This window comes from Pipistrellus kuhlii, unplaced genomic scaffold (assembly GCF_014108245.1).
Source record: "Pipistrellus kuhlii isolate mPipKuh1 unplaced genomic scaffold, mPipKuh1.p scaffold_m20_p_17, whole genome shotgun sequence".
Classification (NCBI taxonomy): domain Eukaryota; kingdom Metazoa; phylum Chordata; class Mammalia; order Chiroptera; family Vespertilionidae; genus Pipistrellus; species Pipistrellus kuhlii.
In genome coordinates, this window is record NW_023425482.1 from 19686393 (window position 1) to 19712541 (window position 26149).

General features: G+C 37.6%; 1 protein-coding gene and 1 non-coding gene across 3 annotated transcripts in view; both read right to left on the reverse strand.

Annotated features, from left to right (window-relative positions):
- SNTB2 (syntrophin beta 2) overlaps positions 1-26149 on the reverse strand; it is a 68613-nt gene that overhangs the window by 23814 nt on the left and 18650 nt on the right. Inside the window, exons 2-3 of one of the 2 annotated variants that reach the window (XM_036441390.2) lie at positions 10169-10382; positions 2368-2457 (exon numbers count right to left, since the gene is read on the reverse strand). In XM_036441390.2, coding sequence (XP_036297283.1) covers positions 2368-2457; positions 10169-10382 — 304 coding nt within the window. Of the gene's footprint in view, positions 1-2367; positions 2579-10168; positions 10383-26149 lie in introns of both variants that reach the window. The other variant, XM_036441389.2, reaches the window with a different exon arrangement.
- Positions 2056-2169, reverse strand: LOC118721038. Its single transcript, XR_004988610.1, has one exon. It is a non-coding gene; the product is annotated as a small nucleolar RNA SNORA22 (small nucleolar RNA).

Below are 26149 nucleotides of genomic sequence, written 5' to 3' on the forward strand. Positions count from 1 at the left end.
GGCTCAATGGATAGAGCGTCGGCTTGGGGACTGAAGGGACCCGGGTTCGATTCCGGTCAAGGGCATGTACCTTGGTTGCGGGCATATCCCCAGTGGGGGGTGTGCAAGAGGCAGCTGATCGATGACTCTCTCTCATCGATGTTTCTACCTCTCTATCTCTCTCCCTTCCTCTCTGTACAAAAACAATAAAATATATTTTTTTAAAAAATTATTGTAGAAATAATTATACTTGTCTTATCAGTGAACCCAAATTTTCTAGGACTCTGTATTAGTCCAGAGGTTACTGTAATGTCTGGAGGGAGAATGCCATCTCTAAAAAGGTTCTCTAGATTCTTACATTTTTGGGTCACAGGTACCCCAAAGGGATTTCTAGTTTATGTTCACTACTAAGTCTGTCTCTGAAATTGTTATGGATAATATTTCAAGAGGGAAAATAATGCAACATCTATCTTCCCAAAGGGTTAAAATGATAACCTGATTTTTAAAAAATTAATGATCTCCTAAATTGTAAGAAGGAGATTTTGAAAGCTAGATCAGAGTATATGGATTTGGAAAACCTAAATGAAATGTATTTCTTCCCAAGGAAGATATTTTAGGCTCTAAAGGAAAACTGCTAATGTCAATAGAATATTCAATTTCAAGATAGAAAACTTTTTATTCAATTAAAATAGTTTATTCTTTAGCTCTCTGGAGTCCTTAGATTTTGGAGAATATCTTTTCCCTGTTCTAGTTACCATTGGAGAATAAGAAAGCTTCAATTTAAGTCATTCTGTTTGCCTATTTGCCTTAACTTATAAAGATACTGTTTGCTTTTACTGGAGTCAAATGCTGCCTGCTCTATATAGCCTGTGTTTTCAGTTGTGGTATCAGTGCAAGTAGCCTGGGGGCTCCACTATTGAGGTTATGGCTGGGGAAAAAAGGGACACTAATGTTAGGGTTTTTATTTGCTTGTTTCAACACCCATATATCCATATGCCTGCACATACTCTGGCCAAATAAGACCCTCCTGCAAATTCTATTTTAGAATAAATAGAATTGAATAGCATTAAAGATGAAAAAATGCTAATTGTTATTACTCATTCCCTAAATCTCTTCATCTTATAAATCTTTTTGACAAGTAATGTACTTCTGTTTTCTTTATTTCTTATAATATAAAACACAAAGCAAACACTAAATAAACGATTTCACTAATACTACTTTGAGTCTTTACACATTTGGGGAATTATCAGGGACCAAGTAGGAACTGTGAGAACAAAGTTTTTTTTTGGCTGTCTTGGCTTTTCTAACCTATACTCAAATGCTTAAAATACTGATTCAATAGATAATAAATAAAAAAATTCCCTTTTAAGAGTATAACCAACTAAAAGGTCAACTATCAGTCATGTAAAAATCAGTTATCATAAGAATGGAATTAGGACAGAAGTCTCTTTGCATAGAACAGATTATTTATCAGTTACCAAATATCTATATTATAGGTTTTCCCTTTTTTAAGCTAACTCAATTTATAACAACATGAAATAACAAAAAGGATAAATTACGAAGAAATCATTTAAAGTTCAATGACCCTTTTTTAATTTATTTGCCAAAAATGACTGGAACGGTTTCATTTACATGCAAGCTTTTCAGGAGATGCACCTCTTGCCAGAAGAAATGCTTACCTACATTAAGCAGGTTACATGACCTGAAATTATCTTGACAATTTCCCACTCATAAACAATCTTAGATCAGAAAAGGCTTTGGCATGTAGCAAGTCCAACCTTTATGAGATACATAAGCTCATCATACTTCTGAGAAATGGTATCCAATCTTCTACACCTTATTCTGAGAGTGATATTTAATTTGGGTAACCCAAACAACTATCTCAGAAAAGTAAAAATCAAGAGTATTTTAGAAACAGGACTTTGAATTAGTTCAGTGGTACTATTTTTAATTTATTATTATTATTATTTTAATTACCACTAGCCCTGCAGTTCTCCAATTAGATGCCACTATAGTTCATGATAAAGTATATTTTTGAAGATTTATTCTGGATCATTCCTATCCTTTAATACAATATAAAGTACTGACTTTATGAATACATTTAAAAGGATGAACAGTCCTTTCAATGCAGAGGAAAAGAACAGACATTGCTCTAGCACAGAGTCAAAGCCAAGAGTGTTCACTGTGCAATCAGTGGTACTATTTTTAAAATGGCTGAAACTTTTCTTCTTAGTATTATTTCCCAACCCTAAAAGTTGTCTTCTTAGACAAGATTTTACAATTAGTGACTTGTTTGCTTGCTTTTTATATGTATGACTGCATGATCAATATGAAATAGGGTAACCATTCTGGCTGTGAATGGCACCCCTGCCCTGTCGCCCAGCCTACCTGTTCTGCCAGCCAGGCAATATGCTTGACCTCCTTGCTGCCTCCTGCTGTACTGGTTGCACCAAGCATGGCGTTGAGTTCAGCCAACACCTGTGGGAGGAGAGCCATAATGTTGGTGTGGATAGCTACGAACCAGGAGTGTGCAGTGGCTGTATCCTTGCAGCGTAGGATCAACGTGTTCCTGCTATCGGGAGAATGTAGCTCTATCAATCTGTGTGGAAAAAGAAAACGAAAAAGTGAGCTAGATCAGAAGTCATCAAACTTGCCAGGGTTTAACACACATTATTGGGAATCTATTTTAATTTTATTTATTTATTTTTAAAATATATTTTATTGATTTTTTACAGAGAGGAAGGGAGAGAGATAGAGAGTTAGAAACATCGATCAGCTGCCTCCTGCATACCCCCTACTGGGAATTAAGCCCTTACAGGAAATCGAAACGTTACCTCCTGGTTCATAGGTCAACGCTCAACCACTGAGCAATACCGGCAGGACTAAACTGGCATTTCTGCCTTGAAGCTTGTATTTCTCTCATTTGGCAAATATTTAAATTTAATACGGCATATATTCACTCTCATTTAAACACTGGTTAGTCTATCTTTCTTAAACATATTTATTGAGCACCTACTCTATATACCAGAAACTGTGGTAGACATTGCTATTGGTGATACAGAGATGAAAAAAAATAGTCTCTTTCCTCACTGGGTCTCTAATCTAATGGGGAAGGCAGAAAATTAAACAACTAACACACAATTAATTACAGGTTATAAAAAGTGCTTCTATTAAGGACTATGAAGGCTACTATGAAGTTCTTATCTAAAAAAAGACACTCCAAAGATGGCAGTGACACAGGTTATAAACACATCTACCTGCACCTATCTACTCACCCACTCACATGCCTTCCCAGTGGAGATAGCCATCTAGTAAATCATCCAAGAAGCATGACTGCTGGATCACATATGGTAAGACCCTGTTTTGCTTTGTGAGAACCAGCCAAGGTGTCTTCCAAAGTAGCTGGATCATTTGACATTTCCACCAGCAACAAATAAAGAGTTCCTGTTGCTCTAGACCTGGATGGGTGGCTCAGTTGGTTGGAGCATCCTCATCCTATAGACCAAAAAGTTGAGGGTTCAATTCCTGGTCAGGGCATTTATCTGGGTTGTAGGTTTAATCCCCAGTTGGGTTACATAGGAAGGCAACTGATCAATATTTCTCTCCATTGAGATATTTCTCTCCCTCCCTCCCTCCCTCCCTCTCTCTCTCTCTCTCTCTCTCTCTAAATCAGTGGAAATATATCCTCAGGTGAGGATTAAAAAGAGTTACCGTAGCCCTGATTTTAGCCATCTTAATAGGTGTGTAGTGGTATCTCATTGTTTTGATTTGCAATTCTCTAATGACATATAATGTTGAGCACTTTTCATATGCTAATTTGCCACATGTATTTCTTTCTCTTCTGGTAAGATGTCTGTTCAAATCTGTTGCCCACTTTTTAAATTGGGTTGGCTTCTTATTGTTGAGCTTTAAGAATTTTTTGTCTATTTGGGTACCAGTCCTCTATCTGATCTGCATTTTACAAAGGTTTTTCTCCCATTCTGTGGCTTCTTTTCATTCTCTAATGCAGGCGTCTTCAAACTACGGGCCCGCGGGCCACATGCAGCCCGCAGAGGAGTCTGATCCGGCCAGCCAAGTTTTTTGGGCAGTGAGCGCAGCCGAGGTGTTACAGTAGGAATTAGTAGTTCATATAGTCCGGCCCTCCAGCTCTCTGAGGGACCGTGATCTGGCCCCCACTTTAAAAAGTTTGAGGACCCCTGCGAGTCTAATGGTTTATGATGGTTAATTTTATGTGTCATCCTTAACTAAAGAATGACCAGATCACTGTTAAAACATTATTTCTGGGTGTATCTGTGGGTGTTTCCGGGAGGCACTAGCATTTGAACCAGTAAGAGTGGCCCTCACCAACTTGGGTGGGCACCATGCAGTCCACTGAGGGCATGAATAGAACAAAAAGTTGGAAGAAGAGCAAATTTGCTATTCGCTTGAGTTGAGACATCCATCTTCTCTTATCCTCCTACACTGACACTCCTGATCCATGGGTCTTTGAACTCAGACTGAATTACACCGCTGACTTTCCTGTTTCGCCAACTTTGCAGACAGCAGATCATGGGACTTCTTGGACTCTATAATTGCATGAGCCCATTCCTAAAATTAATCTATTGTATTTCTATCTATCCATCCATCCATCTTTTCTATTGTTCTGTTTCTCTGGAGAATCCTAATAAACAGTGCCTTTTATAGAGCAGAAGTTTTTAATTTTAATAAAATTTATTAAAATTTATAAAACTCAACTTTAAAATTTTTCTTTTATGTACTGTGAATTTGGTGTTGCATCTAAGAAGTCATCAGGAATTTTTTTAAAGCATAATCCTACACGCTCATGGAGAAAAGAAGAGGAGCACTATAAAATCTTGGAAACTGGCAAGCAGACAGAGGAGTTAAATGATGTATCAGACTTAAAAAAAAGTGGGGAGAGCCAACTCCCAGCCAATCCATAGTGTAGAATCCCAAAGAGCTGAGAAATTGGAGGCACCAGGTACCTCTGACAGTAGGAGTGAAGCACACGGTAAAATAAAGGGTCTGGTGAAAGCCTGTTTCAGTGTTCCCCACCCTCAAACCAGCAAAAGGTTCAAACCCACACTCATGTCACCTAACTGGGTGGAAGAGCCGGTGATGTCCTTATCTCGAATCCTCTACCACGCTGATTTCTTTTTAAAGGGGCTGATTATTCCTACCTGGCTGCTTTGGACTCCCTGTAACCAGCTTAACATCCTTTAGACACATGCTAAAAGTTCAGTCGTAAAACCATGACAAGAAATTTCTTTCACTCCTCCTCCTGGCCTACTTAGCACCACAGATAGGAATCAGCTCATCCTTCTCTGGGTACAAAACGTTCACCTTCTGAAAAGGCCTGTTCACCTCACACAGTTCCTGACAGTCTCTCAGACACATCTCCTTCAACAGCCTCTGAATTCTGAAAATCCTTACATCAAATACCCTAGCTATTAATAACTGGGGAAATGGAATTAATAAGGGGTGTAATTCAGCAGTGTAATGTAGCTTTCACTTTCTAGTAAGTCTTATAAATTAAAATTAAGCTTGATTAACAAAGTCCAGTGGGCTGGAAAAAGGTGAAAACAGGCAATACATTAGTTCTCAGGGCAAGATCACCAGTTTTTCACGAAAAGAGAAATTTTGCAGTTTTTTTTTTTTTTTAAAGGGATTGTAAAATGGCAAATTAAATGAGAAGAAACAAACAAAACTCCAAAATTCTGATGGTTCTAGGATCCAGAAGAATTTGCCCTTGAAGAGGAAGTTCCCCTCCACCTGATAAAGGGGACAACATATTTCCTAAAGCCTACTGCTGTTTTAAAAGAAAAATTCATATGCAAACTCTCCTAACAAACACTTGGAGGCAGTCTGCCAGTAATTGTCTGAGTCCACAGGAGAGAGGAGGAAACAGCTACAGTGTGAACAGTTTTGGCCTCTGGTCAAACCACTGAGGATTTCCTGAGAACTGCAATTCCATTCTGATCGTATGAATCAAATCAATATTTAGATACACAGAAGCATAGGATTCTATAAGTCTAACCTGCTATTTCTTCTGTTTAGTAGTCTTTGACATAACTTATGTGCTCAATTCAGTAATAATCATATTGTCTGATGATGTCATAAAGCCAAAATTTACCTTGAACTTGGAAAACAGCCAATGTGAAGATGAACAAGACATTGTGAACCAGCTCTGAGGAAACAGATGTACGTTTCTGAAGAGCAGTGTTTAAGAACACCTTGTCCTTGCTGAACTCCACTCTGCCTCCGCGGCTGTTTGCTAAGGAATGGGCTCCTGTTCTCTCCCTGGACGTCATCATTATTTATTTAGCTTTCACTTTCCAGAATTAACTGTTTATAACTATCAGAAGCATCTAGTGAGGTCTTGAGAACTCAAGGTGGAGGAAGAGAATAAACTTCCTCCTCCTTTTTACTCATTCTGATGGTCAGCACTTTTTTTTCTCAGCTCTGGATAGTGAATATGAAACTAAATAAAAGTAGTAAAACAGAAAAAAAGGATGCTTTCTTCTTGTGTCAAATACCTTTTGCATTTAGAAGGTAAAAGATGAACCACAAAGAGATTCCTACATACCCATCAGAGTAGTTTATATTGAAAAGACTGACATTACCAATGCTGGCAAGGATGAGAAGCAACAGAATCTCTTCTACACTGGTGGTGGGAATGTAAAATGGCACAACCACTTTGGGAAAAAGTCTGGGAGTTTTTTAAAAAACTAAACATATACCTATCCCATGACCCAGCAATTCCACTTCTAAGAATTTATCCAAGAGAAATGAAAGTATATGCCCACAAAAAGAGTTTTAGAAAAATATTCACAATAGCACTGGCTGGTTTTGCTCAGTGGTTAGAGTGTCAGCCCACAGACCAAAGGGTCTCCCCCTTCCACTCTCTCTAGAAATCAATGGAAAAAAATATCCTCGGGTTATGATTTAAAAAATATTCACAATAACTTTATTAATATCAGTGCCAAACTGGAAATAGCGCAGGTATCTATCAATACAAAAATAAAGATAAAATGTGATACATTCATACAACACAATATTACTGCTCAGCATCAGAGAGAAAGAACTATTGATACATGCAATAAGATGGACGAATCTCAACAACCTTTTGCAGGCAAAAGAATTCTATCACAAAAGAATATGCTTATATAAAGTTGTAGGATAGTTAGAACTAATCTAATACTAGAAAATCAGAACAGAAGTTGCCTTGGAGGTGGGAGAGAGAATTGACTGAGAAGGGGCACAAGAAAATTTTCCAGGATGATGGTAATGTTCTAAATCCTTTTTTTTTTTAAATTATTTTATTTTAAAATTTATTTTTAAAATATATTTTATTGATTTTTTTACAAAGAGGAAGAGTGAGGGATAGTTAGAAACATCGATAAAAGAGAAACATAGATCAGCTGCCTCCTGCACACCCCCCACCGGGGATGTACTGGCAGCCAAGGTATGTGCCGTTGACCGGAATCGAACCTGGGACCTTTCAGTCCACAGGCCGACGCTCTATCCACTGAGCCAAACCGGTTTCGGCAATGTTCTATATCTTGATAGGCTTGGGTTATATAATTGTATGCATTTGTCAAAACTTACAATTTATGCATTTTATTGGATGCAAATATTGGGCCAAAAGGGAAAAAAAAACTATAAAAAACACCGAACTCTAGTTATTTATATGCATGCTTAACTATTTAGAAGAAAATATTTTAATGTCTGCAATTCACTCTAAAAAGCATTTTATAAAAACTAAATAGATGGATTGATGGATGGGTCAGTCTGTGATAAAGCATAGAATAAAATGTTAGTGGTAGAAAATGGGCATTAACTATAAAATCCTTTCAACTTTGCTATGTGTGGAAAGATTTTCATAATAAAATATTAGGGGGAAGTGAAGAATGATGGGATGTTGAGAAACACGTGTCTACCTACGGCTTAAAAACAGATTCCAAAGTATTTTCCAGATTAGGGAACATCTAAGCCTATTTTTTGCTCAGAGTTTTACAAAAGACTATGGAAGATAAAGATTTCCAAACAGAAATACAGTCAGCTAAATAAAGCTGCAATTTGATAAGTGTCTTGATGACAGATGTCCTGATGAAACTTATTTTTTGCTATTCCTATATAAATTGTGAATTTTTTGCATGGTTTTAAATGTTGCAGCTGTGTCACCTGCCATGACACTTCCCCTGACCAAGTGGAGATAAATTTAAGGATCAAAAGATCCAAATGATTTCACAGGTATTATCTTATAGATATTATCTTATTTATCCTTAAAGTAGTTCTAAAGAATATAGTTGAGCAGGTATTAGTTCATTTTACAAACAGAAAAAAAAGCCAACAGGATGACAGAGAAATTAAGGGACTTTATTTAAAGTGTCCCAGGTTCAATCCAAGGGCTCATGACTGGGGCATGCAGGAGACAATCAATAATTTTCTCTCATCACTGATGTTTCTATTTCTCTCTCCCTCTCTCTTTATCTCTGAAATAAACAAATAAAATATTTTTAAAAAGAAATTTTAAAAAGCAACAAAAATAATACAAATATATCAGAATATAATTTTAAAAGTGTGTAGTCATTTTAAAGATACTATTTTTTTTAAAGAATTTACTATGTGCTTGCCTCTATATAAAGAGTTTCATATTTAATCTTTACAATGAGTTAATTATTAAGTTTTGGGGTGTGTTTTTAAATATATATATATATATATATATATATATATATATATATATATAATTGATTTTTTACAGAGAGGAAGGGAAAGGGATAGAGTTAGAAACATTGATGAGAGAGAAACATCGATCAGCTGCCTCCTGTACACCCCCCACTGGGGATGTGCCAGAAACCAAGGTATATGCCCTTGCCTGGAATCGAACCTGGGACATAAGTTCGTAGGCCGATGCTCTATCCACTGAGTCAAACTGTTAGGGCTTGGGTGTGTTTTTTTAACAGACGAAGATATGGCTGTTTATGGAGGTGAAGGGACTTCTTCAGACCCTTCCTTTGAGCAGGTACCCAGATGGGGTTCAAATCAAGGTCTGTCTGATTGCAGAGCTCAGTCGGTTAGGGCATATCATACCACATGCTATAGAGCTGGTGATAGATTCAGTACCTCCTGAGATAGCACCACCTACATTTAGATGAGCTTTAATGTCCCTGTGGTCTAAAATGCCCAAGAAGTCTCTCAGCTATTTGTTATCTTCTATGATCCATTCCATCTGATCAGGTATCTGGCTCTGCATTCAGACTGGAGGAGACCATAAAAGTGAAAGCTCCTAATAAAAAGTTTATCCTTAACTATGTCTTTGGACAAGTTTATCTCTCCTCCCCACCCTCCCTACCCCCAATCCCTAACCTAAGTTTACTAGTAGCACTTCATGGAGATAATAAAGACAAACTCATAGAAACCAAATGTTTATAGAACTAGGAGGGACATTAGAAATTATCCAATTCAACTCTTTCTTTTCTTTTTTTTTTAATATATTTTATTGATTTTTCACAGAGAGGAAGAGAGAGGGATAGAGAGTCAGAAACATCGATGAGAGAGAATCATCAATCAGCTGCCTCTTGCACAACCCCTACTGGGGATGCGCCCGCAACCAAGGTATATGCCCTTGACCAGAATCGAACCCAGGACCTTTCAGTCTGCAGGCCGATGCTCTATCCACTGAGCCAAACCGGTGCCGTCCCAATTCAACTCTTTCATTTTACAAACTAGAAAACTAAGGTCAAGAGAAGCTAACTTGCCAGGGTCACATAATTAGTTGATAGTGAGATCTATAATACAGATCTCTGACTCTTTACACACCCACAGTATAAAGAATTTATACATCTAAACAAATATTTTAAAAATTTCTTTAGTAAAATTTTTTCAATTACAAAGTAATGCTCATAGTGAAAAAAGAAAGGTATAAAATGAAGACCAGAAGTCCCTTCTTTCCTTCCAATCGCATTTCACTCCCCAGGAGTATCCACCGTTATGCTTCTTGTCTGTTTGCCCAAAATTTTCTATAAATGTACTTCACACATATGTATGAAGCAATTTAAATATGGAATGCCAAAAACTATTCTCTTATCTCAGACTGATGTTTCCCTCCATGAAATTTAGTCAGTCATGTTATTGCAAAATGAATTGCAACATGTCTTTAAGTATGATGTTCTGCTTAGGTACAGCTCACCTGTTCTCCAGATCCGGCATGCTTAGGTTTCTAGCAGCAAAGCACATTTTGAGAGGAATGACCTTCCTGTCCTTGGTGCTGTTCTGGTGTTTTGGAGAACCAGAGTCCTCGCTGCCACTAAAGCTTGGTGACTGGGGAGCTGCACCTTCCCATGGCAGGTCTGATACTAAGGATGGCTTCTTGATATATGGCGTTACTTCTCGGATGAATTTGACTATGAACAAAAACCAAAGAAGGAGGTTAGCATTTTTGCTTCCTATAAAAAATAATAACTAAAATGCACACATTCATGCAATATCTAGCATGAAGCAGAAAACAAAGCCAAAAACACGAATTTAAAGAGCCAGCACACAGAATCTATCAGAGGGTCCTTTAAGGGCATGAAATACAAATGAAATAGCATTACTCTATTCTAAAAACTTTTAACTTCTGAGCGAATGTGCGTATTGTTCTGTCTTCCTAGGACACTCCTTCCCCTGATCAACTCTACCCAGAGTCACCTCCTCAGCAGCAGTTGCTGTCTCCTCTCTCCAGGGCATTACCATCACACCTCTACAACAACATCCCCTTAGAACCCTGGGGTGTAATCCTTTGCGAAAACTTCTGCTCCCCTGCTGGCTGTTGAATTCCCCAAGGCAGGGATTAAGACTTATTCAATCCTGGCATCCAATTATCGAGAACAGTGTCTGTTCAACAAATGTTTCAATAAATGAGTGAAGAAACAAATGAATAATTAAATTACTAAATTGTCTCAGGAGTTGACCAACTACGAATGAGTCTCCTGGTGATATATTCAGTACCTCCTGAGATAGCGCCACCTACATTTAGATGAGTCAACATATAGAAACATCTTGAAACTTTCACTTGTTTTTTCTGTTCACTGAAGCCATATAGAACAATCTCTTCCACATGAGAGAACACCTTCAAATATCTGAAGAATAAGATGATATCTCTCTCTCTTCACTGGACTAAGCTAAGTATCTCTAGTTCAATTTGATTGAATTCAATCAACATTCTCAGCTACCTACTAAGTGTCAAGCATGAGGCGAGGCCCTGAGAAACAAGAACAAATGAGGGATGGACCCTGCCCTCCTGCAATGACCAGACTACTAAGGAAGACAACTGTATAAACAGATCATTACAATTTTGAAAACAAGTACAAACAAGTACAAAAATAAGCATATTCAAGATAAGGTATTTCCATTAATGCTAGCCCCAAAATAAAATATAGCTTTTAATAGATGGGAAACTTTTTTAAGTTCAATTTTAAAGATTATATAAAATACTAGAGGCCTAGGACACAAATTCGTGCACACTGAAAGGAAATTAATTAGAAGAAATATTTTAATATTGCTATTCATCCTTTTTCTTTAATAGAAGTGTCAATCAAATTCACGATCAACAATGACAGATGAATACACACATGTGAGACTGGCGCCAGCGAGAGCTTTATATATCTAGATAAACTTGCTTAATTAGACCTGCTTTCTCATTTAGCTAAACTTTTTCCAGCCCAGTAAAGCACCCCAACTTCTCTTTCAGGTAATTGTCAGCAACACAGAAGAAAACATGAACATGAAGCAGATAATTATTGTAGATCACATAGGGAGAACAAAGGGTAAAATATTTAACTGCAGCAGTGTTTGACTATATTCTGCTCAGTGAGAAAACATGAAGTCATTTTCAAGGTCCGCCATTTACTTCTTTTCAGTTGGGTCAAATTTCTAAGCTTCTAAATCTGTTTTTCGGATAATGAAAATAGGATTCCACTGAGTCTCCTATCTACCTACTCCAGGACTTCTGTGAGGATCAAATGAGATGAGGCACGGGAAAATGCTTCACAGATATTTGGTTAAATGTGAAATGTTTGCACCTGGCTATAAAGCAAGTCGTGTTCCTGGGCTAAAGAAATTCCAAAGAGACTAACTGCTAGGGAGAGCAAGCTGTGCTTTGCTCCGTGACGCCATTACCCGGCGCCCACAGTGACTGTTTCCAGGCTGGGCTGGGCTGTGGGCAGCATTTTGCACCATGGGGTCTCAGCAGCAGTGGCTGCAGTTTGGTGGGCTGACACTCCGGGGTGGTGGCTGAGCCTGTGTCCCACTTGGGGGAAGCCGAGTGTTGCTTTGTGGGTGCCAGGTCCGCAGTGCGGTTTCTCTGTAAATGGCCAGTGTGCATCACAGCAGCTCCTGTGTTGAGCGTCTGCTGCCTGGTGATCAGTGTGCCTCAAAGCGATCGGTGGATGGTCAGACACTTCACATATTAGTCTTTTATATATATAGATTTCTTTTACCTCAGTCATGACTGGCAACTACTGTATTTGAGGCATGATGTTCTTTTTTTTTTTTTTTAATAGATAAACCAAAGATTAAAATCTTAGATAGCACTAAAAATTTAAATAAATGGTAGATGATTCAGTCATCATTAATTCTGCTAACATCAATTATATGTCATATCAATGTTTTATCTCCCTTTCAAATTCCAAAGTGGTAGGTCATCAGAGTAGATGATGGGAATTGAAAACAAGAAAGATATGATCATTATCAATGCTTATCAGTATCATAAGAGTTAGCATTAACATTTTATAGCTTTAGAAGCTTTATGTTTATGAAACTTTGCTAACAAATAAACTACTAAATCTAAGAAATAATCAAATGTATGCATATATGACAAAATTCAACTGTATAAAAGATTTTATTTATTTACTTTTAAAATATATATATTTTATTGATTTCTCGCAGAGAGGAAGAGAGAGGGATAGAGAGTTAGAAATATCGATGAGAGAGAATTATCGATCAGCTGCCTCTTGCACACCCCCAATGGGGATGTGCCAGCAACCAAGGTACATGCCCTTGACCAGAATTGAACCCGGGACCTTTCAGTCCGCAGGCCGACGGTCTATCCCCTGAGCCAAACTGGTTTCAGCCTGTATAAAAGATTTTTATAACAAAAAGTCTAGCTTTCTAGCAACTCAGTTCCCCTCCTAGGGTCCAACTATTCATTGTAAAGTACTCCAGAGATATACTAGATGTTCTAAGTATATGTACTACAGACACACACACGTGGATATATGTACACACACTTTCACATAGTGGTAGTATATTATGCTTATTGTTCTGCACCTTGTATTTTTACTTAATAATAGTGATAATAGTTTTTATAAGCCTAACATTCTACAGTTCATTTTATTGCATGATGTGGTGGTAGAGAGGCGTTTGGGTTCATACAGACCTGGTTCAAATACTAACTGTGCTTGCCATCTCAGAGCTATGAAACCTTATTTGCCTATTCTGAGGTCCTCATCTATATAATAGGAGTTAACACTAAACAAGTAACAATTCCAGGATATACTAAATATTCAGTAAATAGTAGGTGGCTTTCTTTTCCTTCCCTAAATTAGAAGGTTGGAAAAGTTAAAATTTTTAAACAGCAATCAATAGAAGAGGTGAAGGTATTTTCTTATAAGTTACTAAATAAGATCTGCTGAAATTAATCATAATTCTAGAAAACATAAGAGATCATAAAGGGCCGAAACCGGTTTGGCTCAATGGATAGAGCGTCGGCTTGGGGACTGAAGGGTCACGGGTTTGATTCCGGTCAAGGGCATGAACCTTGGTTGCAGGCACATCCCCAGTAGGGAGTGTGCAAGAGGCAGCTGATTGATGACTCTCTCTCATCTATGTTTCTAACTCTCTCTCTCTCTCCCTTCCTCTCTGTACAAAATCAATAATATATATATATATATATATATATATATATATATATATACACACACACACACACACACACACACACACACACACACAGATCATAAAGGGTTCTTTTTCAATTATGCCAACATTTATATATAGTTTGTGTGTGTGTGTATGTGTGTGTGTGTTTTCTACGCAGTTATAATACATGTATTTCTAGGTGGAGAGAGTTAAAGCTAGCTAGCTGTCTCAGGTCACCAAGGAGATTTTTTTCATCCTAGAAAAATGAGCAGTTGCAGCCAGTATATCCCTTGAGTGGCTGACTCAGGCATTTCAATGCATGCTTTAGCTTTGTACTTCCAAGAGAGGATTAGATCACAAGAACTTTGGCAGAAATTCCTACAGTTTCCAGTCACCGCCAAAGGCAGAGACTTACTTTTTGAACAATTTAAGGCAGTATACCAACTATTGGGCTACCAAATGAGGGAACTTAAAGACATTCTAAATGACTAATCTTGAATATTATAGTGGTTAGGAGAGGATCTTTCATGATCTACTTGGAAGTTCATTCAATCAAACAGTATCACTGAACTGGTTAATGCACACATATTTAAATAAAACATACATACATACATAGCCTATTGCATGGCTTTTTTCAGAGAGCTACGAGTTTCATTTGAGCTGACGACAATGGTGCTCACCCCAATCTACCTGGCCATTTATAATGGCTGAAGAACTAAGAATAGACGTCTATTTCTAATTTGCCTGAGATATGGGAAGATGGAGAGTTCATGGTGCTGTTTTAGTCCTTAGATCTTCCAAGTTGCCACAGTGCTTTAATCTCAATACTTGGATGAATAAATAAATTATTCCCCCTTATACCCTCATGTGCACTCAGAACCCTCAACATATTTCAGAGTTATTTCATTTTTCCTGAAAAAGATAATCCTAAAAATGTTTAATTAAACACTGATGTCTGCAATGTTTTGGGTGCAGAAGTTAATTTTCTTTCTTCTATGTACTGATCACTCTTATTAAAAGTGAAGGGGGCCGAAACCGGTTTGGCTCAGCGGATAGAGCGTCGGCTTGCGGACTGAAGGGTCCCAGGTTCGATTCCATTAAGGGTATGTACCTTGGTTGCAGGCACATCCCCAGTGGGGGGTGTACAAGAGGCAGCTGATCGATGTTTCTCTCTCATAAATGTTTCTAGCTCTCTATCACTCTCCTTTCTTCTCTGTAAAAAGTCAATAAAATACATTAAAAAAAAAAAAAAAAGTGAAGGGGGCTGTCCCCCATCCTAAAAGCATCCTTGTAGCCCTTTCTCTTTAGTGTAACAAAAACAGATATGTGTACTCTACAACTACCTGGAAAGATACCTGGAAGGATTTTTCATCAAAATATCAATAGTGCTCAGATATAGGTGTAGGCTTGCCTTGTTTTCTTCATGTAGTTCTGTATATCTTCATGTAGTCTGAAATTTTTATGAGTCCATATCATTTATACCAAAAGAAACATTTTTAAAAATAAAGAAAACTTATCTTGAAACCTTGCTCAAACTTTAAACATGGAACCACCTTAAAGTGAAATCTCGCTAGCCTTCAAAAGCTATGATGCACTGGATGGGATCCAGGAGCCAACTGATTCTTACGGAATTCCATCCTCTAAAGTAGGGGTGTCAAACTCAATCAGAGAAGGGGCCAAAATCTAAAATCCAGCCTAAATCTCGGGCCGAATGGTTTACTGAACAGTTATAAACTGTCATTGTGATGGAAACGCAGTGGAGTGCAGTGATGACAGTGCGGTGCGGGCCACATTGCAAGGCCTGGCGGGACGGATTTGGCCCGCGGGCCTTGTGTTTGACACATGTGCTCTAAAGAACAGGGTTGGGGTGGAGGGGCGTGTTCCTATGTATTTTAATTAGGTACACTGCTATTCTGGTTTGGAACCATTAGGAGCAATTAACCTTAAATAAAAGATTATTCAAAAGATACTTCATAGTTAGACATAGGCTATGGCTGTTAATAGAAATATTCCAGAAAATCAATCACCTTCTCTTATGAACACAACCTCTCACAGAATCATTATTTTCCTCTTCACCCCTAAACTTATCTTTTTCTTATCCTATCCAGCGACCTTTACTGTGAGTTTAAGTGAAACTAAATGGATTGAACAATGTGGAGAGAATGGTGCCAATTATTTCCCCTGCTTTTGCAAGCAAGTTTGTTTCTAGCTTATCCTTAGGGAGGAAAAGTTGGCTTTTCATTTTGCTCACAAATGAGTTATGTTGACATCACTGTTAAAGTATTCTCCCAAGAGGTTTCTCCTTAACCCCATCCCAAGATTCTCAAATCAGAAATCTGCTAAATGGCCATGAAAAACATTAGAGAGGAAATACTTTCAGAAAAAAGTCCTTTATGTTCTCAACTCGCAGATAACTTTCAACCCAAGTCTCCAACCACTTGGGGTCTGAGTAGACTGCAGTCTAGGATTTGTCTATGTAAACTCTGAATGTGTTCAGAATAATGCTGGTTTCACTATATCTTTCCATTTTATTTTTATTTTTTTATTTTTTCTGTCATTCTTTTTTTCCCCAATATATATTTTATTGATTTTTTTACAGAGAGGAAGAGAGAGGGATAGTTAGAAACATCGATGAGAGAGAATCATCAATCGGCTGCCTCTTGCACACCCCTTACTGGGGATGTGCCCACAACTGAGGTACATGGCCTTGACCGGAATCGAACCCGGGACCTTTCAGTCTGCAGGCTGAGGCTCTATCCATTGAGCCAAACCGGTTTCAGCTCCATTTTATTTTATTTTTTAAAATTTTATTGTTGGAAGTACTACATGTGTCCCCCTTTTTTTCCTCCCACTGTATATCTTGCCTTTTAAAAGATATATATATATATTTTTATTGATTTCAGAGAGGAAGGGAGCGGGAGAGAGATAGAAACATCAATGATGAGAGATATTGATTGGCTGCCTCCTGCATATCTCTCACTGGGGAGCAAGTCCGAAATCCAGGCATGTGCCCTGACCAGGAATTGAACCTGGGACCCTTCAGTCTGCAAGCTGATGCTCTAACCACTGAACCAAACCATCTAGGGCTACCTTTCCATTTTAAAATATGCAAAAATGCATATTCACCAATCTGTTGAGCTCCTCATATGTGCCCAGAACTGTTTTAGAAACGTAAGCTAATACATCTGTGAACAAAACATGCCAAAAAAAAAAAGATGAATGTAATTAATAAGTAAATTATATTCCAGAGAAACAAAAACTTATGTTCACATTAAAGCCTGTACATTAATGTTTTAGCAGTTCTTTTTTTTATAAGTGTCCTGGAAACTGGAAACAACTTAAATTTCCTTCAGTGGGTGAGTGGATAAACTGCAGTATAGCCACATGATAGAATACTACTTGGCAATAAAAAAACGATATACTCAGTGATATGGATAAATCTCAAAAGCATTATGCTGAGTAAAAGCAGCCAGTGTCAAAATGTTACATACTGCATGATCCCATTATTGAAAAGACAAACTATATGATGAACAGATCAGCGGCTGCCAGTGGTTAGGGATAAGGAAGATATGATGATTATTTGGAGTATGGAACTGTTGTGTATTCTGACTGTGGCTATAGACATAAGAATTTATACATGTGTTAAAATTCACAGAACTATTTACCATAAGAAGTGAAAACCAACTCTACTGCATGAAAAAAAAAATTTTTTAAGCAAATAATATAGTATTTAGTAGATGTTAAATGTTGCAGAAAAGGAATGACAGTAAGAGCAGATGGATGAGGAGTGCTAGGGAATTCTAAATAAGGTGGTTGGGGTAAGCCTCATAAAGACAATATTTAAATGAACACTTAAAGGAGGTGGGGGAGTTAGTCATGCAGATATGTGGGAGGAGCATTCCTGACAGGGAATACTATTAAAGCAGTAAGGGAAGCCATTGTGACTAGCGCAGGTTGACGGGAAAGACTAGAAAATGGGGTCATAAAGGTAAAGGTGTGGAAGGCAGATGGTGCAGGGCCTTTCAGGTGTCCTAGGGACTTTGGCTTTTATTCTGAAATAGGAAGCCACTGGGCGGTTTTAAACAGAGGAGTGACATGATCTAACATGCATTTTAATCATTTTCACTACCTTGAAAATAGGGTGAAAAAGGTTAAGGCGGAAGCCGGAAGATCAACTGGGAGGTTATTAGAGATGAGAGTGAAAGTAGTTGAACCAGGGCGACAGGAGAGGAGGTGGTGAGAAGTGGTTAGATTCTCCACTAAAAGAAAAGCTACTCAGATATCCTGAAGGACTGGATAAGAAGGGGGTAAGAAAAATGTTGAGGATGATTTTGAGACTTTTGTCCTGAACTGGAAAAATAGAATTGCCATCAACAAGTTTAAGAGTTAAGATATATATTAGACAATCAAATCTAGCAGTCAGACAGATATATGAGTTTGCAGTTCAGGAGATAGGTCTGGGCTGGAACTATAAATATGGGAATTGTTGGCATGTAGAGACTGGATAAGATCAGTCAGGATCCCAGCAGGAAATGAATGGCACAGGATTAACAAAAGGACAGTTTATAAAGGTGTGGGCAAGAGTTCAGGGAAACCACAAGGGGAAATAGAGTATGATATCCTGTTTCCACACCTAGGTCTAGAGAGACTAGGAGAGGAAGTGGTTACCAGCCCAGAAGGAGAGTCCCATAGAGGGCTGACTTGTGAGGAGCAGTGACTTGCAGTCAGATTCATCCAGACTGAAGTGAGCCTGCAGACTGGGAGCTAAGGGGATGAATGCTCCCATTTCCCTCTCCTCCCCGTTTCCCTCCAGCATCCTGGGAAGCTTGTGGATACAGTCCATGCAGTCATCCTCCGGGGAGAGAAAGCAGGTAGAGGAGGAGTGGTCCTGGAGGGGCAAATGGAAGACTTTCCAGCACAATCACGAAGGGAGTGAGTACAGATGAGGAAGAGTACATTCCACCATGAAAGGGCTGGGGAGAAGAGAAGGCACAGCACGAGACAGGAGACCCATGAGAGACAAGTACTCCGTAGAAACACTGGCTTAAAATATTACCAAGTTTATGCAAACCGAAAACGCCTTGCTTTGATCTTACTAATCCTGAGTTAGTTCCTTCCTCTTCAATGCACTCCTATAAAAGAAAAAGTTCCTATTTTGTTTCTATTTCTCCTGTTGCTCCTTAACTCTTCTGAATAAAACTGAATTCTAAAGGGTCACTGACGTTTTCTTACCCAATCCAAAGGCCCTTTCTCAATCCTTATGTATGTATGTATTTTTAATCGTAACCTGAGGATATGCTTAGTGATATTTTTTAAGACAGAGGGAGGGAGGGAGGGAGGAACACTGATGTGAGAGAGAAACATGGATCAGTTGCCTCCAGTATGAGCCCCAACCAGGACTGAACCGGAAGCCTCTTGGTGTACAGAAGGATGCTCCAACCAGGGCTCAATCCTCCTTCTGACCACTCCAATAACTGACATCAAGTAATCTTTTTAAAAACCATCTTTGCTACTTTAATGGGTGAAAATGATATGTATATAAGCCCACCCAATCTTGATCTCCTGCCTCAACAAATGCAGGATATTATCTTTTCTTTAAAAGCAGGAAATCCTTGTTTCTTTATACTATTTTTTTTTTTAATCTGAAGATATGGGAGGAGTGATTTGTGAGGTTGTAACAGTGAGGAAATTACCAGCACCCCAGATCTAACAAAAACATTAAGTTATAATTCTCTGAATTTGCTGTACCAGCATTTCCAAAGTCATACTTAACGTCCTATTATTGCCTCATCATTTAACTCTGTGATGTTAGCTCCTGTCTTCTTGCCAGTCATCAGGAGGAAAACAAATCCCCAGCAAGAAAACCAAGCATGTCCTCAGAAGCTGTATATGTTTTTATAGATATGAACAGCTGTGATTTGTGTTGGTTCTGGGATTTTCAATTCTCTTTCTTACCCATCATTCCTTCTCCATTTCAATCTAAGGCTCGTCCAAGTCAATAAAAGTAGGAGTTATATATCCTTTTTGAGGATCTCAAATTACTATTAGGATGACAAGGAAAACTCAAGTTTCCTTTTATGCCTCTGAGCTATAGTGGAACAGATCTAAATATGCCAGAAATTAGGTAGTTTCAAAATTTGTCCCCAGCAGTTAAAATGTTAGTATTTTAAAATTATGGCTTTTTTACAATAAATTTATGTAAACTGGCAAAAAAAAAAATGTTTTAGGACTCAATCAAATTCTAACACAGATATCTATTACTTTTATACAAATATTAGTCTTTACACTTTTATATATATATATATATATATATATATATATATATATATAGAGAGAGAGAGAGAGAGAGAGAGAGAGAGAGAGAGAGAGAGAGAGAGAGAGAACAAGCTAGAGTGAAACAATTTCAGTCTTGGGAATGTTTACTATATAATTTCTCCTTGGTAGTCTTCTTTAAGTACTAATCTTACATGGTAAAACTAGTTATGGGTCATTTATAACCACTACACTATGGAAACTTGGGTTAGTTATGGGTCATTTATAAAGTAAATATTTTAAAAATGAATTTAAAAAGTTTTTCTCTTTGGGATGTTTCCTCAAATTGTTAAAGAATATGCAAGATTTTCAACTTTATTTAAAAAGTTTTGCAAAAAGTTTTAAACATCGTAGGTTTGCATTTTTAAGTGTTTTTATAAGGAACACAACTACCAGCAAATTTCCCTGTGAAAATTGCTGTACCTTAAATATGTGTATTTATAAGCCTTTATTGAATACCAAAAGTGGGAGATGCTACATTTGAAAAATACTTTGAAATACATAGTTTTCTTTTCCTGTCGGTGTTGAGGTTTATATTTTCTATGCCATATCTGTTTTTATGAGTCAATTCCATTTCCTAGTATTTCTCTCTCCCCTAAAAAGAAGTATTGCTTAATGTGAAACAATGTTCCTTCTGCTCACTTGAAAACACAAATCAGAGAAGACTGTTGACAACAGTAGAAAGGTCTTAACCACTTATAGGAAGAGAAAAAAATAAAAAGACAAGACTTTAATTTCATTTTCACTATAGCAGAGGCAATGAAAAAGGCAATTTGCACAAGAAACAGGCTGGCTAGGAATAATTTATATTGATTCTTTGTCTCTGCTGAAATATTAAAGTAAAGACTAATTTTGGGGGGGAGAAAAAACTCTGCCAGAATTTAAAAATCATCACAAAAGGACAATAATGATGAAACTAAGGGTATCAGAGTTGCCAAATTATAAAAGTTGTTATATTTTAAAAATTATATGTAATTTGTTATTCATAAAATGCTCAAGAAAATATGACAATTGCTCATAATGGTTATATTTGTATTGGGACTTCTATTTTTGAAGTTAACTTCCTATAATGTTTGAACTTTTAAATAATAAGTATATCCTATATAATAAAAGCCTAATATGCAAATTGTTCAACTGGGAGTGTGACCAAGAGTCTGACCGCTCGTTATGATGTGCGCTGACCACCAAGGGGTGGCATGGAACATGGCGAGCGTTGGGTGCTGGCACCAGTGGCAGTGAAGGTGCTGCTGGCTCCAATGGGCCACGACCAGAGTGCGACCGTGGTAGGATGGTGGAGCAGGTGAGCGGGTGTGCCAGGCCAAGGCAGGTGTGACCAAGGGCCCAATCACTTCGCTGATTGCTGCGCAGACAGCGACCAGCAGTGGTGGCAGGGGTCACTATTTAATAAGTGCTGAAGCCTGGCAGGTGTGGTTCAGTGCTTGAGCGTCAAACCCATGAACGAGGGGGTCATGGTTTGATTCCTGGTCAGGGCACATGCCAGGGTTACTGGCTCAATACCCAATGGTGGATGTGTGAGGGGCAGCTGATCGATGTTTCTCTCTATTTGATGTTGCTCTCTCATCAATGTTTCTCTCTATATCCCTAACCCTTCCTGTCTTTAAAATCAACAAAAACATATTTAAAAAAAACAAAGTAACTGCATAAGAGAGCCTCAAAGATAGTAAGCACTGAACATAAACAATCTACCAAATGCAATTATTATGCAACATGGGAGAATATGGAGATGGTAGTTAAAATATCTCCAGAAAGACAGCAAGCTAATTGTTTTGTCTTCCCTGTCACTAAAAGACCAACTTTGACAGCACTTAAACCATCCTCCTTTATATTCTTGCAACACTCCACATATCATGATGATGGCACGTGACATATGTCACCATTTCTGCTTTGCCAGTCTTTCCTACATGATCAAGTTACAGTAAAAAAATTAAAACTCTAGACACCATGCACGTCAATGATAATTACAACCATCACTTCTATCATGTTTATCTACCCAAGGTTCTTTCACTTTTTTAGTCACTCTTCAGAACTGTGTTGCAGTTTGTGCAGGGCTACTTAAGGCCCTACATACATTCTCTTGCATGCTCATGAGGCAAGATCCATGCGTATGTCAAGTACTAGTACATACACAATATTTCTGTAACTGGCTTGACATTATGACATTATACTTGCTTCTAAACCTTGACAGCAAATTGTGCCCCACTCCACATGACTCCATATGCATACTTAGCTATAGCACAAATAAATTTTATACATTAGTCCAAATTTGGAAGTACATTGATAAAGTGTTCATAGCAGGGATCACTAACACACAGAAGATACACTGTAAATATTGGTTAGATGAATTATGAAAACTTCTGTCACAAATCTAGATATACTTTTGTAGTCTTAATTTCCCTGTCCTGGTGAAATCATGAGTAATATTTTGGCATGGGTAATAAATTCCAGTTAAAAATGTCGTTAATAGGCCCTGGTCGGATACCTCAGTTGGTTACAGAGTCCTCCCAATACACCAAGGTTGCAGGTTTGATGCCTGGTCACAGCACATGTAAGAATCAACCAGTGAATGCATAAATAAGTGGAACAACAAACCTCTCTCTCTCTCTCCCCCACTCCCTTCCTCTCTTCCTATAAAATTTTTAAATGTTGATAATAGTTCTAGATTAAGAGTTTTTGTAAATATTTGGATAAAGGGTTCTTATTCAACGCCATTATGTTTGCCTTTTGACTGAGTGGGACATGGTCACTCTCTCTGAAGATTATCACATAAATTACAGATGTAGAATCTTTGTTGTTCTTTCTCAGCTGAATTTGCTATCAGAACAATCTGTCATTTAAAAATAATTCTTAATAAACTATTATCAACTTAAACACATGGCTTAAATATGAGCAATTTATTCTTAGTGACATAAACATTTAATCTCATTATGAGGAGTTAATAGTGGATTAGAACATTCTTCTGTAAGTACAGAAAATTCTTGCCTCACCAACCCAGTGGGTAGATTTTATCTATTCCTAACATAAGTAATAGAAAACAATCTTTAACTGTTAAAAATCATATGTCCCCCTTTTCAGCAACAAAGAACTCTCTCCTGTGTGTAAAGTATAAGGGATATTTAAAATGTTTGATATACGGATTTTGTCCTCCAGTTGGCCAGTTGAGAAGGAAAAGGAAGCATGGCCGTTATGGCTCAGTAGTTGAGCATCGACCTAGGAACCAGGAAGGAGGTCCAATTTGATTCCCGGTCAGTGTACATGCCCTGGTTGGGAGCTCAATCCCCAGTAGGGGGTGTGCAGGAGACAGCTAATGGATAATTCTCTCTCATCACTGATGTTTCTATTTATCTCTTCCTCTCCCTTCCTCTCTGAAATCAATAAAAATATACTTTTAAAAAAGAAGAAAAAGGAAGACATCAACCCCACACAAAAAAAAGACCAATTTATAAAGTAAAAATTAGAAAAGGCAAAATGTGATAAATGTTGCAAGAGAGGTATAAATAAAATGTTACACATAACTGGATATAACAACAGCAAACAAAATGAAAAAACTAAAAAAATACTAAAAGTAATGTTTTTCACTAGACAAAAACAAACAAACAAAAAACCTAAACATAAAAATAAATACAACCCCAAACCTAAGACTCCAGTAGTTTAAGCACAAGGAAATCCTTAGCCATATTCCTGTTGCTAAGTGGGTATGTCCTGCACTGGCTGGATACACCGGATGGTTTATTTTGGATCAGCACCTCAAATGATAAACTACAGACGGAAACACAATATTAACCAAGCACAATAGCTATTCTAGGGGTCAGCAAGCACTCCATCCTGAACACCCAGTCACAGTGTCACCACTGGAGAATGAGAATGCCATCAAGTTTCCATATCTTTAAACACTTTGTAATTTTTTTTTTTAATTATACAAAAGAACTGCTCTTAGTAACTGCCAAGCTTTTGTTGTCATTAGGGATTTTCTGACCAAACTGACAGAATTAACTGGGTTCAGGAAGAGGAGAAAAAACAAAGATGGGTTCGTGTTCTTTCCCTGCTCCTTCTTATATAACACATGACTAAGGAGTTCAGGAGTAGTGGGTGAGAATTGTCAAAAGTTCATAGAAATCAACTACTGAATGCTAAGCTATTATGAAATACATTGCTCAATCCACCTCAAGTAACTGATTTCACTATAATTTGTTTTATTAATTTTTTAATCCTCACCTGAGCATATGTTTTTATTGATTTTAGAGGAAGAGAGAAGCATCAATGTGAGAGAGCACATCAATCAGGTCTCCCATATGTACCCCCAACTGGGGATCAAAATTCCCAACTTGGGTATGCGCCCTGACTGGGAATCAAACCTGAAACCTTTTGGTGTATGGGACGACACTCCAGCCAAATGAGCCACTTGACCAGGGCTTATTAATTTTTAAAATTAAAATGTCATGAAATCTAAAATGGGACAATTTGAGCATCAATATAAATATAGTGTAATGAAATTATAACTTAAAAAACGATATCCATGAGGCCATACTGATATAAATAAGTAATTAAACAAATAAATGGGGGAGAAGGGACAACTCTTAGAGAAGAATTCCAACTAATAAATGTCAAAGGAATGAAAGAAATAGAAAATAATCATTAGAACACTACAGTAATAACTGTTGTAGGTGAAGCCCACTAATGAATGCTAAAATTAGTGAAAAGTTTAAAGAGTAACAGGATATTTGCATCTCAACAGAATAAGAGACAAATCCAAATTGGTAAACATCCCACAAAATGATGCAGACTCAAATATGATCACCACAATAAGGTTGTTAGCTAACACATCCATCACCTCACACACAATTCTAGTTTTTTTGTCTGTGAGAACATTTAAGATCTCCTCTCTTAGCAGCTTCCAAGTGTGTTCTGTAGTGTTGTTAACTACAGTTACCATGCTGAATATTAAATCCCCAGAACTTATTCATCTTACAACTGGAAGTTTGTATTCTTTGACCACTGCCTTCTCATTCCCCCAACCCACTTTTACTTCATTCCTAATGAGCAAGAGTAATTTGAGGTGAGGGAATAATGACAAAACCAAAGAACATTGTCATTCTACAGGTGTCTACAGTTAATTCAAAAATTCCATGACAATATTCTGGTCAAAATATATTAAGGCAATATTATAAAGCAGCTTTGGATATGTAAAAGTTTGTCCTTGAAATTGACGGCCAATTTGTGTTAATATTAGCTTCCTATAATCAGAGTGCTTATCTTGAGATTATATTTATCTTCAAGCATGCTAAATCCTCCTCTCTCTGCTGGTAGATTATTCTAGGAAAGGAGGAAGATTCACCAGCGTAGTTAGTACAAATGAATTACAGAGCTACACTCAAGAGAGCCTAAGTAAATGACAATATTTAGAGAAGGTTAAAAAATAGCTATTAATTTCAAGTGTATTATGTTCTATCTCTCCCGCCCCATCAAACAAATCCATCCAGAGTGTCCCATGTGCAAATACTAATCTAAAAATAGGTAATGTATAGGATTTTAGAGCTAGAGGAGACCTTAGTGATAATTCAGTACAACCTGCTCATTTTTAAAAATGTTAAACTGAAACTCTAAGAAAAATGAGGCTCAAAGAAATTAGAAAACTTCTAAGTCACAGTCAGTCTGTGACAAAGCTTTGGCTAAACACCCATGTTGTCTTTTCTTGACTACATCCTGTCTCACCACCTCAACCAATCATCTCCCTTTTCTTGAAAGTGTAGTATTGAGAACTTGTTGCATGCAAGTAAACTAAATAAAATATATAAAAGTCCTATTCCCCCCCCTCCAAAAAAAAAGACAAGCAGACAAGGTGGAAATGAGCAAGTTTGGATAGGGTTATAGCACAGAGGCAAGGAGGAATATGAAATATTGAGAGAAATGTAAGTACTGGTAGTTAGCAAAGGTGAGAGTG